General features: G+C 35.9%; 2 protein-coding genes and 1 pseudogene across 2 annotated transcripts; 1 reads left to right on the top strand and 2 right to left on the bottom strand.

The window, feature by feature from the left end:
* Positions 1-127: 127 nt before the first annotated feature.
* On the top strand, positions 128-2,555 carry LOC143621739 (small ribosomal subunit protein uS15-like). The gene is made up of 5 exons (XM_077093068.1): positions 128-243; positions 1,260-1,332; positions 1,834-1,972; positions 2,049-2,235; positions 2,327-2,555. Exons 1-5 carry the CDS (start codon positions 221-223, stop codon positions 2,358-2,360), a joined length of 456 nt encoding a protein of 151 aa, XP_076949183.1. The 5' UTR covers positions 128-220; the 3' UTR covers positions 2,361-2,555.
* A 3,123-nt stretch (positions 2,556-5,678) lies between these two features.
* On the bottom strand, positions 5,679-7,499 carry LOC143621783 (UDP-glucuronate 4-epimerase 3 pseudogene; annotated as a pseudogene).
* A 10,193-nt stretch (positions 7,500-17,692) lies between these two features.
* On the bottom strand, positions 17,693-22,663 carry LOC143621782 (3-phosphoshikimate 1-carboxyvinyltransferase 2-like). The gene is made up of 8 exons (XM_077093103.1): positions 22,287-22,663; positions 21,157-21,401; positions 20,346-20,499; positions 19,515-19,729; positions 19,312-19,429; positions 19,023-19,233; positions 18,229-18,290; positions 17,693-18,134 (listed from the first exon to the last, which is right to left on the bottom strand). Exons 1-8 carry the CDS (start codon positions 22,602-22,604, stop codon positions 17,916-17,918), a joined length of 1,542 nt encoding a protein of 513 aa, XP_076949218.1. The 5' UTR covers positions 22,605-22,663; the 3' UTR covers positions 17,693-17,915.
* Positions 22,664-23,423: the final 760 nt, after the last annotated feature.

The following is a 23,423-nucleotide window of genomic DNA, read 5'->3' as shown; positions in this document are numbered from 1 at the left end:
TAAAAATAGCCGGTTTATGCACAGTAAAACTAAAAGAGAGATGAAAAACTGGGCCTGTACAAAAATATGAGGAAAGCCCAGCCCATGTTATAACTGGGCCTGTACAGAAACACCCAAAATCACAGTATAAAAGCAAGTGACCCATAAAGCATTAACACTCCTCCGCCTACATTTGTATTCTAGGGTTTGAAGCAGCGGCGAACACTTCATCTCTGTCACCATGGGTCGTATGCACAGCAAAGGGTAATCTTTCTAATCCATTCTTCATACTGATTTTGATATTATTTTGTTTAATACCATGAAAAGTTGAGTGCTTTGTTGTTATTATTGAAGTTTGTTTTAAGATAGGTTGAAAATGTTAAGATTGTGGTTCTTTGTTGATGTTTTAGCTGATATAGATTGGTTGTAGCATGAAAGTTTCTTGATTTATGTGTAATGAGTGTATGAGAGTATTATTTTGATTTTTGAAAACAACAAAGTTTGTGTTTTGTATTAATCTGATATAATAGTTATGTTTAAAATGAAGAAAGTTTGAATGATTTGTTGTTATTGAAGTTGATTTCAAGTTAGGCTGCAAATGTTATGATTATAGTTCTTCATTGATTTCTTGTTTGTGTTGATATATGGTTGTAACATGAAAGTTTGTTCATTTATGATTAACTAGTTTTTGAGAGTATTATTATGAATTTTAGTTGCAAACGAGTTTATGTTTTATGCTGAAAGTTTGTTGATTTATGCGTGGTGAAGTGTATGAGAGTATTATTTTTGATTTTTGGATGCAAAGAAGTTTATGTTTTATGTTGAGTTTGATATAATAGTTATGTTTAAAATGAAGGAATTTTGAATAATTTGTTGTTATTATTGAAGTTGATTGCTAGTTAGGTTGAAAATGTAAAGATTAAAGTTTATTGATTTTGAGCTTATGGTTGTGACATTAATGTATTGTCAAAAGATTAACATTTGTTGATTTGTAAGTGTGCATGGTAATTAGTTTGTTTTGTGATAATTGGTCAAAATTCAATAATTTATGGTTGTTGAAGCTGAATGAAAGTTAGGTTGAAAAGGTTTAGATTAGAGTTCTGTATAAGTTTTTAGCTTATGCAGATATGCTTGAAATACAAATGTATTTATGATTTATGATTTATGATTTATGAGTTATGAGTGTACAATTTTAGTTAGATTTGAGATTTGATTATTGTTTTTGTACTCGTGAGTGTTTTTTAGTTATATTTGAGATTTGATTATTGTTTGATGAACAGAAAGGGTATCTCAGCATCAGCAAAGCCATACAAGAGGTCTCCACCAAGCTGGTTGAAGATCTCTGCTCAGGATGTATGATATCTTTCATTTCATTCTTTTTAATGTTTTTAATTTTATCCTTGTTATGATAGTATAATATAATCTTGACAACTCTCATTTTTTGAAATCCTTGATATTGTCTTGTTTGCCTTCATCATGATTTTGATTTTGATTGTGTTAAATTAGTTTTCTTGTTAATCATAATAGAGTTTTTCAAAAGTAAATCATATGTTTGAAATTAATAATAAATTAACGATATCCCACTGCGATAACCGATATCTCAGATATCGATCCTTGACTGTTATCTGATATTTTTCCGCATTAACTGCTTAGCTAATAGTGTTAATTATTTTTTAGTTAATCACAATAGAATCATCTATAAGTAAAATGCATGTTTGAAATTAGTAATGAATAAGTTGTTTTGATTGATAGTCTTTGTTGAATGGAAAAGCCCTTTTGTTCTTTTATTCACCTTACTTGTTTCACAAGATTGAGTTGTTAATTGGAGTATAATTTTTTTGTTTATATGTTTAGGTTCAGGACAGTATCTGTAAGTTTGCAAAGAAGGGTCTAACACCATCTCAGATTGGTGTTATTCTTCGTGATTCTCACGGTATTGCTCAGGTCAACAGTGTAACCGGGAGCAAGATTCTCAGGATTCTCAAGGCTCATGGTATGCATTTATATCACTCTATTTGTATTTATTCTTTTTATATAACTTAATAACTTTTGTAAATTTAAAATTACAGGACTTGCTCCTGAGATCCCAGAAGATTTGTACCACCTCATCAAGAAGGCTGTTGCTATCCGAAAGCATTTGGAGAGAAACAGGAAAGACAAGGACTCCAAATTCAGGTTGATTCTTGTCGAGAGCAGGATTCATCGTCTTGCCCGTTACTACAAGAAGACCAAGAAGCTTCCACCTGTCTGGAAATAGTATGTTTTTGTCAATAATAGTAGTTTTATTAACATGAGTTGTGACATATGCATTGTTTAACTATTATGTGTTTTTTTTTATGTTTTGCAGCGAGTCCACCACCGCCAGCACCTTGGTGGCCTAGACATGAGAAAGGCTAAGTCTGATTTTTGAGTTTGATGTTATGTTTTTTAGTTGAATTATTTGTCTTTGTTTTGAGCATGAAAAGATTGTGTGTTGTTTGAAGAACTTGTTAGAAGTGTAGCATCAATTCATGCACTTTTCATACATTATGGCATTTAACTGTTTTAAAGCTCATTTCCTTGGGTGCTTTAAATCATCTTCACTTTTAAACATCAACGTTACAGTAAAATGTGTTTATAACATAACTGAAGTATAACTGATATTGTAGTTTTACTTGAATATGTTTAAAACACTTGTATTTTAAGGCTAAAACAGTTTTGGTTTTAACTTGATTATTGTAGCTAATTCTTGAAACATATGGTACACTGTTTATACTGGATGACTTCAATGACTGTTTAATTTAATTATAGATTATATTTTATCTTTCTATTTGCTCTTGACAACAACTTCAGGACATAGGACCAGACGATACTGGTTTCGGATCTTAACTGCCTTGGTCTAATCATAAATTGTGTCGTATCACTCCAAAGTAGACGTGCACAAAAAAACCGGTTCCGGAACCTAACCGGTGGAACCGAACTGGAACCGGTTCCAGTTCCAACCCGGTTGGAACAATACCCGGTTTGGGTATTTTTGTACCCGAAAATCGTACCCGGTTCTAATATTTATATGTCAGTACCGGTTCCAAACCGGTTCCTACCCGGTTCTTAATTGGAACCGGTTTGGTTCGTACCCGGAATAACCGGTTCTGATGGATTTTTTTGAAGGGTCAAACAAAAGTCAAACTAGCCGTTGGAACCGGTTCCAACGGTAATATAGCCGTTGGAACCGGTTTTTTTAGACACCAATTAGCCGTTGGAACCGGTTCCAACGGTAATATAGCCGTTGGAACCGGTTTTTAAGACAATATATCCGTTGGAACCGGTTCCAACGGTAATATAGCCGTTGGAACCGGTTTTTGGGCCAAACCTATATATATGTTGTTTCCATTACTTGTTTCACCACCAAACTCAAAAACAAACTACAATACTACTCCTTTAGCAAACCCGTTCCTTTACCCGACCATCCAACTAAATATTATTATGGCACCCATCAAAAAAACTAACAAGGCTAAGAAGAGTGTTTTTGTTGCCCCCGTTCCTGTTACGGAGGACCCAAGGGTTGTTACGGTAGTCAACCATAACCGCAACCAAGACGTATGGAAGAATTGGGATTTGATTGTGGATGACGAAGGTTATCAAAAGGCTCGTTGCAAACTATGTGGTTCAATATTAAAGCACGATTCCAACTCTACTTTGAGAAAGCACATCGAGAAGCCATATTGCAAGGCGTTGAAAGGGATTGGCGCGACCGATCAAATTGACTTGGGTAAAGATGGTACACTATTTCGTTACAACACGACTCAAGTTCAAGATAGAATGGCAAAGTTCGTTATTCAACGAGGTTTGCCGTTTAACCACTTTGATGACCCGGAGTTGACGTCGTTGATTCGCGAAACTCTACAACCGCGAAACTCTACAACGAGGTTTGCCGTTTAACCACTTTGCAATGACCCACTTATAAACTTGATGAATGGGATTCGTGAATCGGCATCTAAGAGGCAAAGAGGAAACACACCAAGTAGCGAACTTGGTCGATATAGTGGAGCAAACTATGTTGAGGGCGCAACGTCGACGAAATTCGCAATATTGATTTGTTGACTTGGTGGAAAGGTAAACAAAACGAATTTCCCATTCTATCCGCCATGGCTCGTGACTTGCTTGCCGTACAAGCCTCAACGGTTGCTTCCGAATCGGTTTTTTCTCTTAGTGGGAGGGTGTTATCTATGCGAAGAACAAAACTAACTCCCGAGTCTCTAGAGGTTTGCATTTGCCTAAAGGACCATTTGGATGCGGTGGATCGTGTACAACACAAGGCGAACTTTGAAGACGAAATACCAATAGAGCGTCATATTCATGATGAGGAGGCGGAGGACGGGGTTTCTTCCGATAACGAAGACGAGGGTGAAGACGAGAATGAAGACGAAGAAGAGTTGTAATTATTTGTTTTGGTAAACTTATTTGTAACTTGTTCAACTAATATTTAGTTTTGATTTGTTTTTTTATAATTACTTTTGTTACTCATGATTTCAACGGCTATAATGTTTAAATTTCAAAAAAAACCGGTGGAACCGGTTTTTACTTAAAAACCGGTTCCGGTTCCAACCTACCCGGTTCCTAAAAGTTTGCATTTCTGGGCATCGGTTCGGGTCGGGAACCGAACCGGTTCCTGACTGGAACCGGTTTCATTTTCTACCCGGTGTGAAAAAAACCGGTTCCGAACCGGTTCGGGTTTTCAAGGTGAACCCGATTTGTGCACCTCTACTCCAAAGTACTCATTCAATAAACCCTGTGTCGTATCACTCGAAAGTACTCATTCAATAAACCCAAACATACAATCTTGTTCGGTTGTTGTAACACGGCGTGAGCCAGAAACTCTTACCAAGCTATTCTAATTTTTTGCACACATTTGTCAGACTTAAAACAGAAAGCCTTCGCACTTTATTAGCATTTCAAAGTTTACATGTGTAGAATGTAAACCTGATGACGGGCCGTTTATATTTCTTTGTTGATATATCTTACAGTCTGGTAAAAATTAAGCCAAGATGACACATAGCATAAGGAAAGTTTGTGTACAAGAGTATTTGTAGTTGAGATTTTAGGTATCTATAAATGTCAAATTCTACCAGTACAAAGCATGGATCCTTGAAACAAGCACACACACCAAACAAACAATATTGTTACTTAGTTAGCTACCTCATCCAAAACTGGTAGATGTTATTTTTGATGTGGGACCCACAATTAACTGATGGTTGCAAGTTTTAACCTTTCAACCTTGGATTTTGTCAGCTATGCCAATGTTTATATTAGCTTCATCAGTCATAACTCACAAGTCAAATGGTGAGGTCACCAAAACACATGTTTATTTAAACTAAAATCAAGATATTCATAACATCCAAAACTGTTGGACATTTTAAGTCATACTGAAGATTAAGCTAATATCACACTTGAAACTGAAAATATTAACCTTCTTTTTGTAATCATTAGAACCCGTTTCCAGAAAACTCACAAGATCCTACCAATATCCTGCTAACCATGAATCTTGAGATCTATACTCGAGGGAATCAGGTGCTTACCACTACACGATCCCTTGAAGCGTATATTCAATGTCCAGTTACATGCAACATTAAGATGAACAAGAATTTGATTATAAATAAAATCAAGAAAATCAAGAAAAATCAAAACTTTATAGCATAGATTCAGAAGCAAGAGAAAAAAAATAACATTAGCATCCATGAATTATAAGGGTAAATAAATGTGTTATATTTATTTGAATTCCATAAAACGATACAAATACATCCAAATAAAGCAAATCTCTTCTTACTCATGAATTCTACAGCAATAAAACTACAACAATTACATAGAAAAAAAACAACACATAATCTTAATTTCTTTCGGTACGCATCACAAAAATCGTTTCTTCATCTCGCGATTTCTCTCATTTCAACCATCCTTATCAGTTTATCATCATTAAGATACATAAAAACAAACATCACACAACTGAACATAAAACAATCATGTGAATAACAAAATGAACAAGAATTTGAAAACAACTTTACCAAATCAATGATCGGTCTTCTTCCCCGAACCATAGTAACTAACATACCACCTCACAAATTTCTTCAACCCCGTTTGAAGATCCATTGTCGGCTTATAACCAAACTCCCTCTGAGCGTAACTAATATTCGCATGCGTAAATGGCACGTCACCATTTCTAGGCAGCTTCATCACCGTTCTTTTCGCTTTCACTTTCAACAACTTTTCCAAAATACTCACAAGATCCGACACAGGAACCGGCGACGTATTCCCCAAATTAAAAACCCGTAACTGTGCATTACCTTTCTTCTTCCCGCCACTTCCGGTACTCTTTTCAGCAGTATCCAAAGCACCCAAACAGCCTTTCACAATATCATCAATATACGTAAAATCACGCGCAACCGTCCCATGATTCGCACCTTCAAAGACGGGAATCGATTTCCCTTTCAAAATATCCCGAGTGAAAAAGAAATAAGCCATGTCCGGTCTACCCCACGGTCCATAAACAGTAAAGAATCTTAAACCGGTTAACGACAAACCATAGATATGATTATACGTATGCGCAATTTCTTCACCGGCTTTTTTCGTGGCTGCATAGAGACTCGCGGGCTGATCGGTTCGGTCTTTTTCCGAAAAGGGTACTTTAGTATTCAACCCGTAAACAGAACTAGACGAAGCCCAAACTATCGCAGGCTGCGGATCCGCACTTTTGCAGACTTCAAGAACATTAACCAAACCAGCAATATTACTATGAACATACGAACTAGGGTTTTCCATCGCATACCTAACACCAGCCTGAGCCGCTAAATGCATAACATGAGTAAACGAAACCACCTCGAATAACTTCTTAAGCAATTCGGCGTCGTTTATGTCGCCTTCGACAATGTAAATCCCACTCCTTTCAAGCAAAGCTTGTCTAGCTCTCTTGAGTGATGGATCATAGTAGTTATTAAAATTGTCAAGCCCTAAGACGCCGTCCCCACGGCGTTTCAGGGCGGCGCTGACATGGGTTCCAACGAACCCTGCAGCGCCGGTGACCAAGACCGAGAACCCGTTAGGGGATCGGATCTTGGCGGATGATTTGACCCGTTTTTCCCACCCGGGTTCGCCCCAAGATTTGGTTTTTAAGGATCTCCTATTGAGATCTGAGTTGGTTGTGGATGTGGATGTGGTGTTGGGTGGTGACTTAAAGAAGAAAACAAGTATTAAACCCATAAACACAAAGCTCCAAAATGTGAGTTTGGCTAAGGATGAATAGTGCCATCTGAATCTATAGGATTTATCTATCTTGAATTTGCCAGGTGTTGATGGGATATTATTATTATTATCCAGATGAGATGAGGATAGCTTCATAATAATATGAGTAAATCAGCAATACCCAAATCTTGATTTGCCCTAATTTCTTGAAAAGATTCAAGAATTCTTGATTTGCAAGAAAGAAAAAGATTGGACTTTTATTATAAAACTCACAGAGGTGTTGATGTTTCTTGATTGTTTGATGAAGGTATCTTATCTTGAGGTTTCTTGATGTGGGTATTCTTGGTTGTGGAGGAAGGAACTGGTAAAAGATGACAGAGAAGAAGGATCTTGAAAAATGAGAGAGTGGAGGTTAATGGAGAGAGTGGACTAATTGTATTGTATATAGTCAAAGTCAACAGTGATGTGTAATCAAAGGTTTAGTTTAGGTGTGCTTTTTTACTTTTTAGTTTTTAGTATTTAGTTATTTACCATAAAAGTTAACCTATTTTTTAAGTGGGAAAAAAGAATTTTAACGGTTAACAAACAGAAAATCGTTTAGTTACTTTGTATGGGTTGATTCAGTTGCATAAGACCATCGTCGACTGATCCAACTCAGCTGTATGGAGCTATTAAGCGCCTCCGGTTTATCTTCAGTTTTGAGAAAAACCCACTGGTAATAAAACTCGGACGCTCTCAAGATCGAACTGAATATCACAAAAGTCATAGTCTTCCTCTCAAAAATGTTGTAAGCTGGGTTTGAACTTGAGTCTATGTTAAAAAAACTCAAATTTCCTATCGCTACACCATCTTAAAAAGGTTGAAGTGGGAAAATAGTATATCTTCTTATTACTGTTTTTAATTTATTTTTTTGATGTAAAAAATAATATTTTATATCCTTTTTTTTTCATGTGTTCTTTTAATTTTATTATTTATCTTATTAGAATATTCTTTCCAATTTTCAATTTTTGTGACGATATATTTTAATTTTATTATTTTTCTTATTAGAATATTCTTTCCAATTTTCAATTTTTGTGACGATATATTACAGGTTAATCGGCGAAACAACCAAATCGCCTTTGCTCACTCTAACCGGTAAACACTCTTTCATTCAAACCTAATTCCGCAAACTCACTGCTGTGCAAATTCACTGCTATCATATCCTCGAATCGATTACTGATTCATCCTCAAACATCTCAACATCAGCCACTAGATTCTTTGGTTTCTATTCAAATTATCTATTTTGGTGGTTAATACGTATTGCATGCCAGGTGTTCGACGAAATTACGACTTAGGTTTGGATAAGTTAAAGGTTGTTTACTTGCATTTGGGTGCTTAAGGGGGTATTTTGAGTTGGAGTTCTACCCAATTTGCTTTATTTTGGAGTTATACATTCCTCCTCTTATGCCTTAGCGGTTGTTGTGGGGTGCTAGATGGGGGGTGAGCAACCCGTGGTTGCTCCTCTCCTTCGAGTGTGAGGGGTTTGGTCTTTGATTCTTGCTCTAACTCATCTTGAGTCGGGGTCTTTAGGGGTCCGTTGTCTTTTGTGATTTGTTTGTTTTTTGTTCTCGTGTGTACATGGCTACCATAAAAAGATTTCGAAACGTTAATACAGGAGGGCTTGGTTCTAGCTCCACTTACGGTTTAAGGCCATGCCCCTTTAAGCATTTCCACGAGTGTAAGGATGGTAAACCTGGGTCCTCGGGGTTTTTCCGCCTACTTGAGCACATGCAAAGTACCCATTTCAAAACGGATACTCGGAAGAACCTTTTAAAAGATGCTATCTCCAAGGATTTGGACCTTTTTATAGATGTTGGGGAAGCCCTTCGGGCGGGGGATAAATGGTTATGTGGGAGGTGCATGACGTTGCATGCCCTTAGCAGGGGGTGCAAGCATGTTGATGGTGTCTATTCTTTTTCTGTGGATTCTGGAGATGTTGGAGAATTCATCGTTGGGATCCAGAAACCTAATCGTGTGCCTGTGGATAGGGACCCATGTCCATCTGTAGGAGTGGTTGGGGATGTATCCCTTTTGGAACGGGTTTTCTCCCTTCCCATTCAAACGGTTAAGAGCATCCCCCCAAGTTGTCGTTTGGCGTTTGCTCAGACTTTGGCATGTGCTTTACGCAGGGTAGTGGATTCACCAGGCTCGATTGAGAATTGGGTCAAATTACTATTGTTGCCGCGTTGTACTTTAAGGGTGGTGAAACCTTCCACTAGGCAGGAACGCAGGTAAGGGAATCGAAAATCTTTACAATGTAGTAGCATTCAGCAATCACTTGCGGTGTGGAAAGATGGATCTGGTTTTGCTGACTTGGTTCTTTTTCTCTTTGATAAGGTGGGGGGAAGCACTTTTTCTAAAAGAGAGGTGGGAGGGGAGGAGGGTTCTGAAAAAAGCCTCAATATTAAACAATGTCTTAGGAAAGTCAGGGATGGTCATTTCACAGCTGCAGTCAAGGTATTATGCTCAAGTGGGGTTGCCCCTCTCGGATATTCAACCATGAAAGCCCTCATTGATAAACACCCAGTGGTGCCGCCTCTGTCCTTGCCTTCTAGCTCTGTCGCCCTGCCTACTCTCTCTGTGGATGGGGACTGTGTGCTTAGATGTATCCGATCATTTCTTAAAGGGACCTCATGCGGGAGAGACGGGATGCGGGCGCAACACTTGTTGGACGCTCTTAGCGGTGAGGGATCAGTGACTTCCATGGGTCTGCTCTCAGCCATCACTGAAGTCGTCAACTTATGGCTAGGGGGTCTGTGCCCTAAGGTGCTCGCTGAGTTTATTGATTCGGCCCCCCTTACCCCTTTATTAAAGTCGAATAATGGAATTCGGCCCATTGATGTAGGGGCTATCTGGCGTAGGTTGGTTTCTAAAGTGGCTATGAAGATGGTTGGGAAGGAAATGACTCAGTATTTAGGGGACTTTCAGTTTGGGGTAGGGACCCCTAATAGGGCAGAGGCGGTGCTTCACAGCGCGAACCGGTTTCTTAACTCCTTTCACGCGGACGGTTCTTTAGCTATGCTTACCGTGGACTTCTCCAACGCCTTCAATATGGTCGACCGCACAACCCTTCTCCGGGAGGTTCATCATCATTGCCCCTCTATCTATCTATGGGTCCAGTTCCTTTATGCCCAGCCGGCTAGGTTGTACGTTGGTGATGACTGTATAGGGGCTACTACTGGGGTTTAGCAGGGAGACCCCCTTGGGCCCCTCCTCTTTGCCTTAGCCTTACACCCTCTTGTTCTCCGGGTACAAAATGACTGTAACCTCTCATTTCATGCTTGGTACTTGGATGATGGGACTATCATTGGTGGTGCCAACGAAGTCGCCAAAGCCCTAGACATTATCAGCTCGGAAGGGCTATCATTGGAGCTTCACCTTAATATTAAAAAAACCGAGGTTTTTTGGCCAACGTGTAATGGAGTGAAAGTTAAAGATGGGATTTTCTTTTGTGGGATTAGTAGACCAGAGAGAGGGGTTAAGCTCCTTGGAGGGGCTGTTAGTCGAGATCCCTACTTTATTAAGGAGTTGGCGAGGCGGAGAGCATCTCGTGCGGTTGATCTTATGAAACTCTTACCTTGCCTTAGGGATCCCCAGAGCGAACTCCTCTTTCTTAGGTCTTGCATGGGGGTTGCTAAGTTGCTTTTTGGGTTACGAACATGTCACCCCTATATGATGGATGATGTGGTATCCTGTTTTGATAAGGGGCTTCGAGAAGCCATCGAAGACATAGTTGTATGTGGAGGCCCGTTCTTTGGTGATCTTCAGTGGCGACTTGCATCTTTACCGATGCGCTTGGGGGGTTTAGGCCTTCTTTCGGCTCATGATGTTGGGGTTTACGCTTTTGTAGCGTCGAGGGCTCAGTCTTGGAAGCTACAGAATCACATCTTAAGGAATAGCGGAGTTGTTGACCTGGACTCAGACTACGTGCAGGCCCTGGAACGCCTAAATGGCGCTCTCCCAGACTTTGACATTGGCGGTTTCTCTAACAAGGACACCGCCCCACCAAAGCCTCAAAAAACTTTGGCGAATGCCCTTTTTGGCAAAATCGCTCAGAGCCTGGGAGAAGTTTTTGGATTGTCCCCCCGACAGAAGGCGGTTATTGAATGCTTACAAGGTCCTCATGCCCAAGATTTTCTGACCGTTATCCCGATTGATGGCTTGGGCCAAAGCATGTCTGCGCTCGAGTATAGGGTCATTCTTAAGTATCGTTTGATGGTCCCAATGTACCCAGAAGACAAAACATGTCCGATCTGCCGTAAGGCTTGCCTGGATAAATTCGGAGAGCATGCGGTCATTGCAAGGAGATGCCTGGGTTCAAATACCGACATGATTGGGTGCGGGACGTTCTTTGGGACATCTTAAGGCGGGCTGGGATATCAGCTAAAAAGGAAGCCCCCGTAAACTTCCTTACAGACCCCACGAAATGGAGATCCACTCTACGACCGGCAGATTTGCTCGTCTTTGGTTGGGCCGGGGGAAAACACGCTTGTGTTGACCTCACAGGGGTATCTCCTTTAGCTGGTTTGAGGGATAATGGGTTTGTAGCTGGACAAGCAATGAAAAGGGCTGAAACAAAGAAGGTGGAGAAACATGCTAAAGCCTACGAAGAGAACCAACATGTTTTTGTCCATTTGGCTTTTGATACCTTTGGCTCCTTGGCACCGGAAGCTATCTGTTTCCTAACCAGGGTCCAACGGGTTGTGCATAGCAATGTGTCGACTCCAAAGGGGCAGGGGTATGTCTTTAGAAGGTTAGGGTTTGCAATTCAGAAAGGGGTGGCGGCGCAGCTTGTTGCCCGCCTACCTGCTATGTTGATGTAATATCTTTGTTTCTATATAAAAAATCAAGATTAGAAAAAAAAAATTCTTTTACTTAAATATACATATATATATATATATATTACTAGTAAACAGACTTTTACCAATAAAAACGACAGAAATATATACATTAGCTTTTTCGGAAGGTATTTATAGTTTATTTATTACAGTTTTTTATTAATAGATAATATTATTTTTTGTTAAACGTTAGTTGTCAACAATGAAAAACTTTTTCGTTGATAAAACGGAAATAATCATAAGCATTAATACAATTTAGTTATTTTAAAGGCCAACTTTTATATAAAAGCAAAACCGAGGCCAACTATTTTTTTGAGCAGCCAACTTTTATAATGATAAGCATTAATACAACTTTTATAATGATAAGCATTAATTCAATTTTTTTAAAGACCAACAAATTCATTCCAAAACTCTAGTAACGAGCTAGAAAGGTTTACAAACATACAACATGCTAGAAACAATCCAAATACCCACACCAACTATGACTTACCAAACGACACCGTTAAAAGCTAAAACAACACCATTTATCCCATGTAAGATTGTTTCGCCTCCCTTTATTTTTCACCCACACAAGAAACCCATTACTTTTATTTCCTTCACAAGTCCGGCTAAGTCGATCCGGCCCCCACCATGAACCAATAAATTCTCCTTTTCCACAAGCACCAAGTTGCAACTAAGCACACCGCATAGACGGCTTTCGCTTTCTCCGAGGACACGGGTACAAATTTGTGTAGATCCAAAACATCCTGAAAGGAAAACAAAAGTGGAGGAGGAACCTTACACCATTGGGCGACAACACTCCACATCGCTTGAGCCATGCTACACGAAACAAATAAGTGTTCCACGGATCCTCAAACTCATTACAAATCGGACATAAACGGGTGCTCACCGAAATTCCCCTTCTTTCTAGAGCATCAAAAGTCTTAATACAAGTGAGTAGTGATAAATTTGATAGCATGATAACTCATTTTGAAAATGTGCATTTCTAGTAATTAATCACAAACAAAAGGATTAACATTTATTATAAAAGAGAATGATTTTTAGTTATTTTAGGGCTCCATATTATGAAATGAAGCCATAGAATTCAGTGGCCTCAATTGTGTGTTACTTAATTTGGCAATTTATGTTCATCTTGGAATTTGAAATTAGTGTGGGGATTTGTTGAGAGATGAAGTTTATGAGATCTTGATGCTAATTCTAAGGAGTGTTCTTAGTATTTACACCATTGGATTGTGTGAGATCTATGGGGGCTTGCAAGCTTTAAATCTTTATATAATTTTGTAAAATGATGATACATTAATGTTTAATCTTATATAAAGTAACCAACTTTTCAAAGGGGTGAGTGATTATATATATCTTGTGTTTATTAAGAGTTAAGAATATGAATAATTGTTAATACAAACTATAATAATACTTATTAAAAAAAAAGGTTACTGTGTTTTTGGTGGGTGGCATTTTGGTTGATTCAACTTCACTCCATTGGTCAATTTACTTGATAAGTTTTAATTTAATATGAAAAGTGGGACTTAAGTCATTCTATGAACTCCACATTTCATCAATATGTTTTCTTATAATTTCCAAAACAATTTTATATGCAAAGGAACATAAAGTATTATTGTAAGATGACACTAAAATGGGTTAAAAGGTTAACATGAATTGTTTATTTTTTTTAAGTTATCTTTATTCCATTAAAGCATTTCTTTAATGTTTCGTATAATTGTTAGATAATACTAAAAAGGGTTTAAAATGTTAACATGAAAATTTAAATAGTTACTTTCATTTTATTAGAACACTACCTTTTGAGCCCGTGTATTACACGGGATTTATTAAATGATAAAAATAAATAAGTTCTGTTATTTAAAAAAAAATAAACAAAATGAAAGGTAAAAATAAATTTAAAAAACCAGGTATGATATTTTAATTGTGATTCTTAAAATATTTTTCATGATTAAAATTACGTGTAACTTAACATACCATATAATAAATCTAAAAGATTCATTGATGACGATAAACCGAGTTGCTATAAATGCAAGTGCCTACACAAGCCTTTGAGGCTATATTAGTTTTTTTTGAAGTTGTTTTGAAATGAACCAAAGTCACCATTTTTTAAAATGATCCATACGTATTCGATGATTACCTCATGTCAAAACAGAGCGAAACATGTGATACAATTGTAGTCCGAAATGCGACAAACACAATTTGGTAATATGATTGCATGTCCAAAATATGTCTTCACATTAAGCGCAGCATGTGATACAAATTTTGTATACAAAGAAGTATTTTCAATTTTGTAAACACATTTTAAGGTCTCATTTACCTTGTAAATTATTAGTATTAGACAAAGTAAACGATTTATGAATTATAAATTTTTCACGTTTCACGACTTATAAAATGTATCTTCTTCATGTTTCACTATGTGTACTACACATGGTGGATAATATGAACTTAATGTAATTTTTCGTGTAACAATGTTTAAAAGATGATGATCAATGTGCATATAGACAATAATCTATAGTATAATGTCATCAGATTACATATATGCACACCTTATATAGTTTATGCAATGTGAAAAACCACAACCAACCCAATAATTGATTATAAACGTGACATTTATACACCTTTAAATAGTTAATAAAATCCATCTAACGATGCCATAACCCAATTGATAAAATGGTTTTGACTAATGGATAGTTAGGATGAATGAGATGAGATATTAGGAATTATGATGAAAATTTAGGCCATGAGTGAATGTAGGCTTGACACCTAAGCATCAATACTTTGTTTTATTAGTAGAGTAACATAAGATTTGTTTTGTTGAAACTGATTATGTAATAAATGTTTATGAAATAAAAAAACGAAATTTTACAGTTTTCAAAAAACAAATAATTCGGTTTTATAACTTTTTAGAAAAAATCTAAATTACAGGACTCCAAATTTCTTTAGGTATAACTAATCATTGTTTCAATGGTTAAAAGTTTTTTTTTAAATGACTACATTTATAATTTTAAACTAAAGATGCAAAATTAATAATCACATTAATTGAAAATTTAAATTAAATAGCATAATCAAAAGACAAGGATAATGAAATAAGAATTAAGCCCATGAGATATAATCCAGAAGATCAAAAAGAATTTAGCACCCAATTAAAAGAACTTTTAGATTTGAGATTAATTAGAGCTAGCCATAGCCCACATAGTTCTCCTGCATTCCTGGTAAGAAAACATGCAGAAATAGAGAAGTATCGTATAATTCAAACTGAATTAATGAGTCTTTATTGTTAAAACATGTATTGACATTTTTAATAAAAAGTAATGTATACATTAAGCAAAATTATGTTTTAGGGTTTATATTATTGTAAATAGTCATTAATGTATGCATTATATCTTAAGATGTAACTCATGGGTCAAACCATTTTCACCAATGACCCATGGATAGCATGGATTAAGGAGAAGAAAGATTAAAAGATTAGTATGGAATTTTTAATTTAGGAATGAATGTGGTTAGGACACTTAGGCATCATTATTTTTATTTATTTAGTATTGTATTATTTTTGATTATTAGTATTGTAAGATTTATTTCCAATTATATTTCTGGGATAGTGGCTATTAATGGAATGTTGGATATAACTTGGATCGTGTCCATCAAATTTTCTAAAAAGTATTATTTTGGCCTGATATTTCTCTTATATGTTAGATTAAATCTTTTCTTTTTTAACATCTCCTAAAGTACAGTTATTAAATCCACATAATACCATATTTTGGTGATCAAACCTTCATCCCATAAGATATACGAGGACACCAATACCGTCATGCTAAAGCCCTCTGATAGTTAGATTACGTACACTCTAGTTTCATGTTGAGAAAACTTTTGCGTAAAATACAAAGAAATTGTAACTATATTTGTGACTGAATTAATGACTCCATGTTTATACGACCAAGTTCTCTATATCTCTGTGTGTGTCGTGTCTTTTTATTAAGCATTACACATGTTTAAAGAAAAGTCGGTTGATGCTACACTCACCCATTCTAACGAAATTTTTACACGTTTTTGTATGATCAAGCTAGTTCCGGCACGTATACCGGGTCATTTAAACCAGTCCATATATGTCTTGAAAACCATTTTGGTTAAATTGTTGTTGGACTTTATAATAAAGTTAATTAGCATTAATAAATCTGTCTTTTGTCTTATATCATTTAATGACTCATGAAGGAGAGGTGTGGAAGAAAATAAAAACTGAAAAGGATTCCAAGAAACATGCCATGTGAGGATGGGATGAGTCATGTTTAGTGTGAGGTTAACAAAGAAAGCACACACACTTAGAAAATGAAAGGATACCCTCATTTACATTTTTGTGTTTGGTGTTATTGTCATGGTTACCCTTTAGATCTAATTGTTTGTGTATTTGGCAATAATGGTCATTTGATTTTCTCATTTCACAACCAAAGTCCTTGACAAAATGTAGTTTTTAAGGACAAGTTACGAAATATGCATAATATGAAATATCGGTAACATCTAAAGAAGATTTGTTTCACTCGAGATCATTTCAATGCATATACAGTAATTAAAACCTATTAACGTGTAAGGGAACACAGCCCTAAAAAATGGCTCTTCATAGAACCGAGGAACCAAAAATATAGAAAAACAAACTAGATTGCTTTCAAATCTAGGAACCCGACACGTTTAATCGGATTTAAAACCATACACTTGGGGTTAAACTTAGGTTTGGATTTTGATTGCAATTTAGGTAAACCTTTTTAAATTTTTTTGTCAAAATTCTCAACTTTATTGGTTAGGGTAGCACCTACATCATGTGAGCTTGTATGTTTAAAAAAAGGCTACACCACCAAACTTCGACTTATTGCAAACTTAATTGAGTAAAGAGTAATTTTCAAGTATCATAAGTCCCTAAGTTGGGCTCCACATATTTTATCTTCTTACATTTTTTTCTTATAGAATTAAACTTCTAATTACTGTATATTATTACTGTTTTTATTATATTATCACATTCTTTTTATCTTTACTCAATTTTTAACCACACTTGTATTTTTCTAATTTGCTTTATTGTAGAAATTTCAGTTCAATTCACATCAGAATTCTAACTTATTTTTCTGTAGCTAAATATAACGAATAAACGGGTTCTTTTTAATTCAGGCTACAATTGAATGTTCATTAAACATTTAAGATTTTTAGAAAACTAAAATATTTGCTCAACTCATCTCATGGTTATAATAAGTTAATAACTCGTGCAAATGATATGTCAGGATGAGCAAAACACGAAGATTAATCGTCCAAAATTTATCGTTTTAACTGCCATTAAGTTATATTTTTATTTTTATTTTCTTTCAAAACATTTAAACTCAAAAATTTGAAATGAAAACAATAGATGTTTGAAGAATCATGATTTGGTTTATAATATATCTTCTCAAGTATCTTTTAGACCCCACTAATCTTAACTTGTAAGCAGCATAATATAAGGTTTATGAGAAACATGAGCTCAAACCCACTTTTATACTATTCTAAGTTTTCAAGATTGACAACTCATTGTTTGTTAGCAACATATACTTTATTCAACACTTAAAAGATCAATAATTTAAGCCACCATGTGCTAAATTGAGAATCAAGATTAAACCTTCACACACCCTTTACAAATCTTGTCTAGATTCAACCCAATTTTATTTTAATAACTCATTAAATATGCATCAAAATTCATACAATGCTAACATGTTCTTGCAAAAAGATACAAGATTACATAAAAAATATCAAATATAAGCGAAACCCTTGTGACGAAACGCAACTTTTTGAAGGGTAAAGTCATCAAACTAGTATTTCAGCCGTTAAAGATTCTGTTTAATGCTTGGTGAATCTTTCAAGAACTTCAAAGTAGTCTGGGAAGGTCTTGCGGGTGCAACCGGGGTCCTTGATGGTGACGGGAACGTCTGCACACGCAGCCAGAGAGAATGCCATGGCCATTCTGTGGTCATCATATGTGTCGATTGATGTCACGTTCAACTTCTCTGGTGGTGTGATCACACAATAATCCGGTCCTTCTTCGACTGTTGCTCCCAGCTGAAAGGTTACAAGGGCAAAAGAGTCTTTTTAGCATTAAATGAATGGCGGGTAGAAGGCTGTTTAAGAGTTACATGGCTAAAATGACTTGTACCTTTCTTAGTTCTGTGCAAATGGCAATCATCCTTTCGGTTTCTTTTACTCTCCAACTAGCCACTGTCAAGTATCGAAGGAAGATAATGTTATTATGAACTATCATTTAACAAATGAGTCGTGTTCGCGGGTTGACGCATTGAACCCAGCCATGACAAGAACACGAAAATGTGTCACACACATGAACCCAAACACTACACGCGATTGCAAATTAGCGGTACGAGTACAGCTCGTTTAACCAAGAAAAAATGCATTTACTGTTTTTCATATTGACAATTTAATTTTTAAGTTTACATACTATTTTATTTTTTAAAGCAATTACGATTAAACCATGTCAATTCAATTTTGAACTTCTAAATTTTGGCATAAAAAAAATACCCAAATAGTTTAAGCTATTAGTCTATTACATAAAACATATTTTTAAAATAACTAAATAAGTTAACCCATGAACCCGTCAGGTTGACATGCACACAACCCGTTTAGATAAACGAAACGTGTTCGCTGGGTTGACCCAAAACTGACTTGAACTCGTTTAGACTAAAGAACCCAAGCCCGTGAATTTGTGTTGGGCTCAAGTCATGTTTTCATGTTGTGTCATAAAGTCACACCCCTAATCTAAAGTTTAATATATAGAATTATAGATACACTACTACATTCATTCCAAAATTCGATACTCGTGTTGGTTTATGTGATCACCAAACTAGTCTTAAATTTCATCTAAAACAATAACTCTTTAAATTAAGAATATGTGATAAAGAAATATATACAAAAAAAAATGTAATGCCAAATCATTACCGTCTCTAATGGCAGTGGGACCATCAGCATAAAGGGCAACAACAGCAAGAGTCATAGCCACATCGGGCATCTTGTTCATGTTAACATCTACTGGACGCAAGTGTCCCCTTCCGGAAGGGTTCCGTGGTGGGCCCTTCACAGTCACCGAGTTCGCTGTCCACGTCACTTCGGCACCCATTTGTCCAAGCACCTCAGCAAACTTCACATCCCCCTTTTGAACAAAACCAATAAAACAGTAAGTTTTATATAATGATATTATTTTACCACTAAAAGTCAAAGTTGTTCAAACCTGTAAACTGCTTGTTCCACAGCCTTCAACCGTAATAGTGCCACCAGTGATGGCAGCACCGGCTAAAAAGTAACTTGCGCTTGAAGCATCACCTTCCACGTAAGCGCTTCCAGGTGACCTGAAAACATATTATTACCAATTTACTATATAAACCACGTTTATAATCTTTAAAAAATATAACTTTTGTGTAAAGTTCAACTTACTTGTACTTCTGACCACCTCGGACATAAAACCTGTCCCAACTGTCACTATGTTCTACAGTAACACCGAACCGTTCCATTAGTTTCAGTGTCATTTCTACATAAGGTATAGATATTAATTTATCTATAATTTCTATCTCTACGTCTCCAAGTGCAAGAGGGGCTGCCATTAGCAAAGCGGTCAAATATTGACTGCTAATAGATCCAGATAGTTTGACCTGCAATTTGAAGACCAACAAAAGGCTAAAAAAACTAGAAATATTAAAAAGGTTCTTTATTAATTAGATTATTATGAAAACATTTATATTCAGTGAATTGTTCGGCAGTAAGTTTGTTTATGTTCATTTATTTAATAAACGAACGAACTCAAAGAAAACTGTTTGTTCATTTGGTTTTACAAACAAGCATGAGCAGTTGAGCACATGTCTCATTCGTTCATTTATGTCCGTGAACATTCATTCATTTAAATTTGTTTATGTTCAGTTAGTTTACATTTTTAAGTTTGCTACTTTACATTCATTTATATATTTATTTAAATCTTTTAGGTCCCATACAATTCAGTCTAGTTTATGAAATTCAAATATTCACCTATTACAATTTAGTCTAGTTTTATTATCTTTTTAGGCCCAACGTATTGATTTTTACATTTACTTTTAATAAATTTTCGATCAGTTATGTTCGTTCGTGAACCATCATTATGCTGTCAACAAACAAAAACAACCACATTCATTTACTAAATGAACGAATACGAACAAGAAAACCTTGTTCTTTTAGCTGTCTGCGTTCAATTGTTTTTCGGTCTAAGTTAAACGAACAAACGAACATGAACATTACCTTTCCACCTGGAAGGCCTCCATTGGCAACTACACGAACAGGTGGACAATTTGTACCAAGATAACAATCAACATCTGCACCAAGTTGTTTAAGACCCGTGACCAAATCACCAATCGGTCTCTCTCTCATTCGGGGAACACCATCTAGTACGTAGCTGAAAAATATATTCAAAAATTAGTTTCTAAATCTGAAGTCAAATATACAAATCTCTAACGCATGAAACGGGCTAAATCCATTCCACGAGTCGCGCAAAGGTTTTTCAATGCTATTAAAATAGTAGATTAATATTTTAACTATAGTTTATCTTATTTAAGACATTAACTACTTAAAAACTTATTAAAAATGGATTAAAATTTTTTTTTGACCCTCCTGAGCAATCCGACCCGTATTAAAAGTGACCCATTTGAACCCGAACCCAATAGGCAACCTAATCAAGCTACCTATTTTCCCACCTCTAATATTAATTCTCAAATCATACCACCTCTCTTCAATGAAAATAATTTCTTATTTTAGTGTATCTTGAAAACTGTTCATTATTATGTAGAATGTTCCATGTCACGACCCGTATGGTTTTTTATCCACACGATACCTTTATTTACATCTAATTCGGAAGGGTATTTTAGACATTTAGCAAAACACTCAAAATATTTATATTAAACTTTGTGCCATCATCCAGTAAAAAAACTGTCACAACTGTATGTCATTTCAAGATTGTTTCAAAAAACACAGTTCATAAAACCATAAGCCTTAGGGCTGACAATTACGTAGTTTAAACTAACAAGTAAAATTTAAAAAAGTTCACTCAAAATACCTTGAATTACCACCAGCAGCGGTAACTGCAGCAGTCAACGGACGCATAGCGGTTCCTGCATTTCCAAGAAAAAGCTGGATCTCATCCTTAGCTTCTTTACCAACCGGAAACACACCACCGCACCCTTCGACGGTTGCCCTTTTAATTTGACCATTTTCTTCGACGGTCAACCCTAAAGCTCTTAATGCCCCAAGCATATAATGAACATCATCACTATTCAATAAGTTGTCTACAACAGTAGTCCCCTGCAAAAGCATTTCACTTAGATTCATTACACATTCCCACTATAACAAATGGTCAAAGCCTAGATGCTCATGACAAAAAACAATATTCAAAACGATCAAATAAAAGATCCACATTATGAAAAGATATGCATTCAGTTGAAACAAAGGTGAAAGCATAATATTAAAAAAAACATTTTTTGGGGTTTTCATGTGTTATTTTAAGGCTTCTTTAGGCTGTTTTAGGTTGATTCCAGGATTATTTAGGGGTTCAAACAAGTCCAGACGATTTTGACAAGAACTTCGCCGGTAACTGCGTTGGTCGCCTAAAACTATGTTTTCAGGCGAGGTGCTTACTTAGCATTGCGCTGCGCTTTTACACCTAATGCGCCTTTGACAACATATCTATGAATAGCTAACTATGTAAAATATAGGTGATGAATAGCATCTTTTCCTTTTCTCGTATGTTAGTGCTATGTAGAATGAAAAACCAGTTCACATACCGCTAAATATGTAAGCTTTAAAAACTCTTTAGAATAATGAACTCTTCTTTGTTCGGCCCATGGAACGGACCATCATCAATCTTGCAAAACTTCAAAAAAAAAAATAAATAAACAAAATCTTTGACTAAGCATTTTTAGTCCAAATCATAGATCCTTACATCATGCACTTTTGTTTTAAAATATTCTTACAAGATCTAAGATTCGGGCCTATACTTAAAAAAGTCAACGGTCAAAAAGTCAACAAACTTCTTGTTTGCATCAACAACTATATCGATATTCAATATTTCAATTATCAATACCATATATAAAATACAATCAAAAAGTCTCAAACTTTACACTCAACTGCAAAATCCCAACCATATAAACTCATCAAAATCAAATCTTTAATCAAACCAAATTACAATACCTCAGCAAGAGCAGCTAGAAGCAGGATCCGATTAGACAAAGACTTGGATCCGGGCAAATGAACCGTACCCGAAATCTCTTGGATGGGTTTCAAGACAATCTCCTCGGGCGCAGTGGAGGGCTTCTCGGCGGTAGCAACAGAAGCTGAAACGGACCACTTGTTAACGTTTTGATTAGAATTAAGAGACACGTTGATCATGGGGGTTTTGAGGTTGGATCGAAAGGATAAGAAAGATAATGGGGATGATTTGGGAGATGGGTTTTGAGTGTTGGTGAGATTGGATGTGAAATTGGCTAAATTGTTAAGGTGAATCGCCATTATTGTTATTTGTCTGCAAATTGTTTGGAGTTTGAAGGTTTTGAATTGGGGATGATGGTAAACTGGTAATGGTGGTGGGAAGTTTGGTGACGGCTTTTTAAGAGTGCCATTTCCTTCACCAACCCCCTGCATCCTACCCAACCCATACATAATATTATTATTAGTTTAAATCAAATACATGTTAAATTAACGTGCTAAGTTGCTAACAATGTGAATTAGATAGTGTAATTATATATACAATATAGTGTAATTATACTACAACGTAATTATATAATTACATGACTTGTAAATATAATTAGAGTACTTAATTCTCACAATTATCACGTTAATTTAATTTGTACTTTAATTTTCCCATATTATTGTTGTTGTTAAACAACACTATGACATGTGATTTGATTTGATTTGATTTTATATAACTATGTAATAAAATCTGCTGCATTACAAAGATGTCACGACGTAAACTAGATCGTTATTAGTGAAGTCTTTTTTATGTTCCTAACATTAAGTGCATAAAATAAATTTATAAACGTCAAAAATAGTATCGATACACCCATGAATTCGGTCGATATAGGTGAGGTTCGTTATATAACCAACACTAAAGTCTAAAATGGTAAAACACGAGCGTTGTTGCGGTAAGCTACTTGAATTTGATCGGTATCAGTTAGGTTAGGTTCGATATGATACCATAATTAAACAAAAAAAAAGCATATTCAAATTCAAAACAAAAGGCAGTAAAACCCGAGTGTTATGATGATACATGACGAGATACATTTTAGGGCGGTACTTATAGAAGGGGACATGTTTCTACTCATCCAAACT

This window comes from Bidens hawaiensis, unplaced genomic scaffold (assembly GCF_021521415.1).
Source record: "Bidens hawaiensis isolate Kalapana, Puna unplaced genomic scaffold, B.hawaiensis_p1.1 tig00002935_1, whole genome shotgun sequence".
In the NCBI taxonomy this organism is placed as follows: Eukaryota; Viridiplantae; Streptophyta; class Magnoliopsida; order Asterales; family Asteraceae; genus Bidens; species Bidens hawaiensis.
Note: the sequence above shows the minus strand (reverse complement) of the source record. Positions and strands in the feature narration are given on the sequence as shown.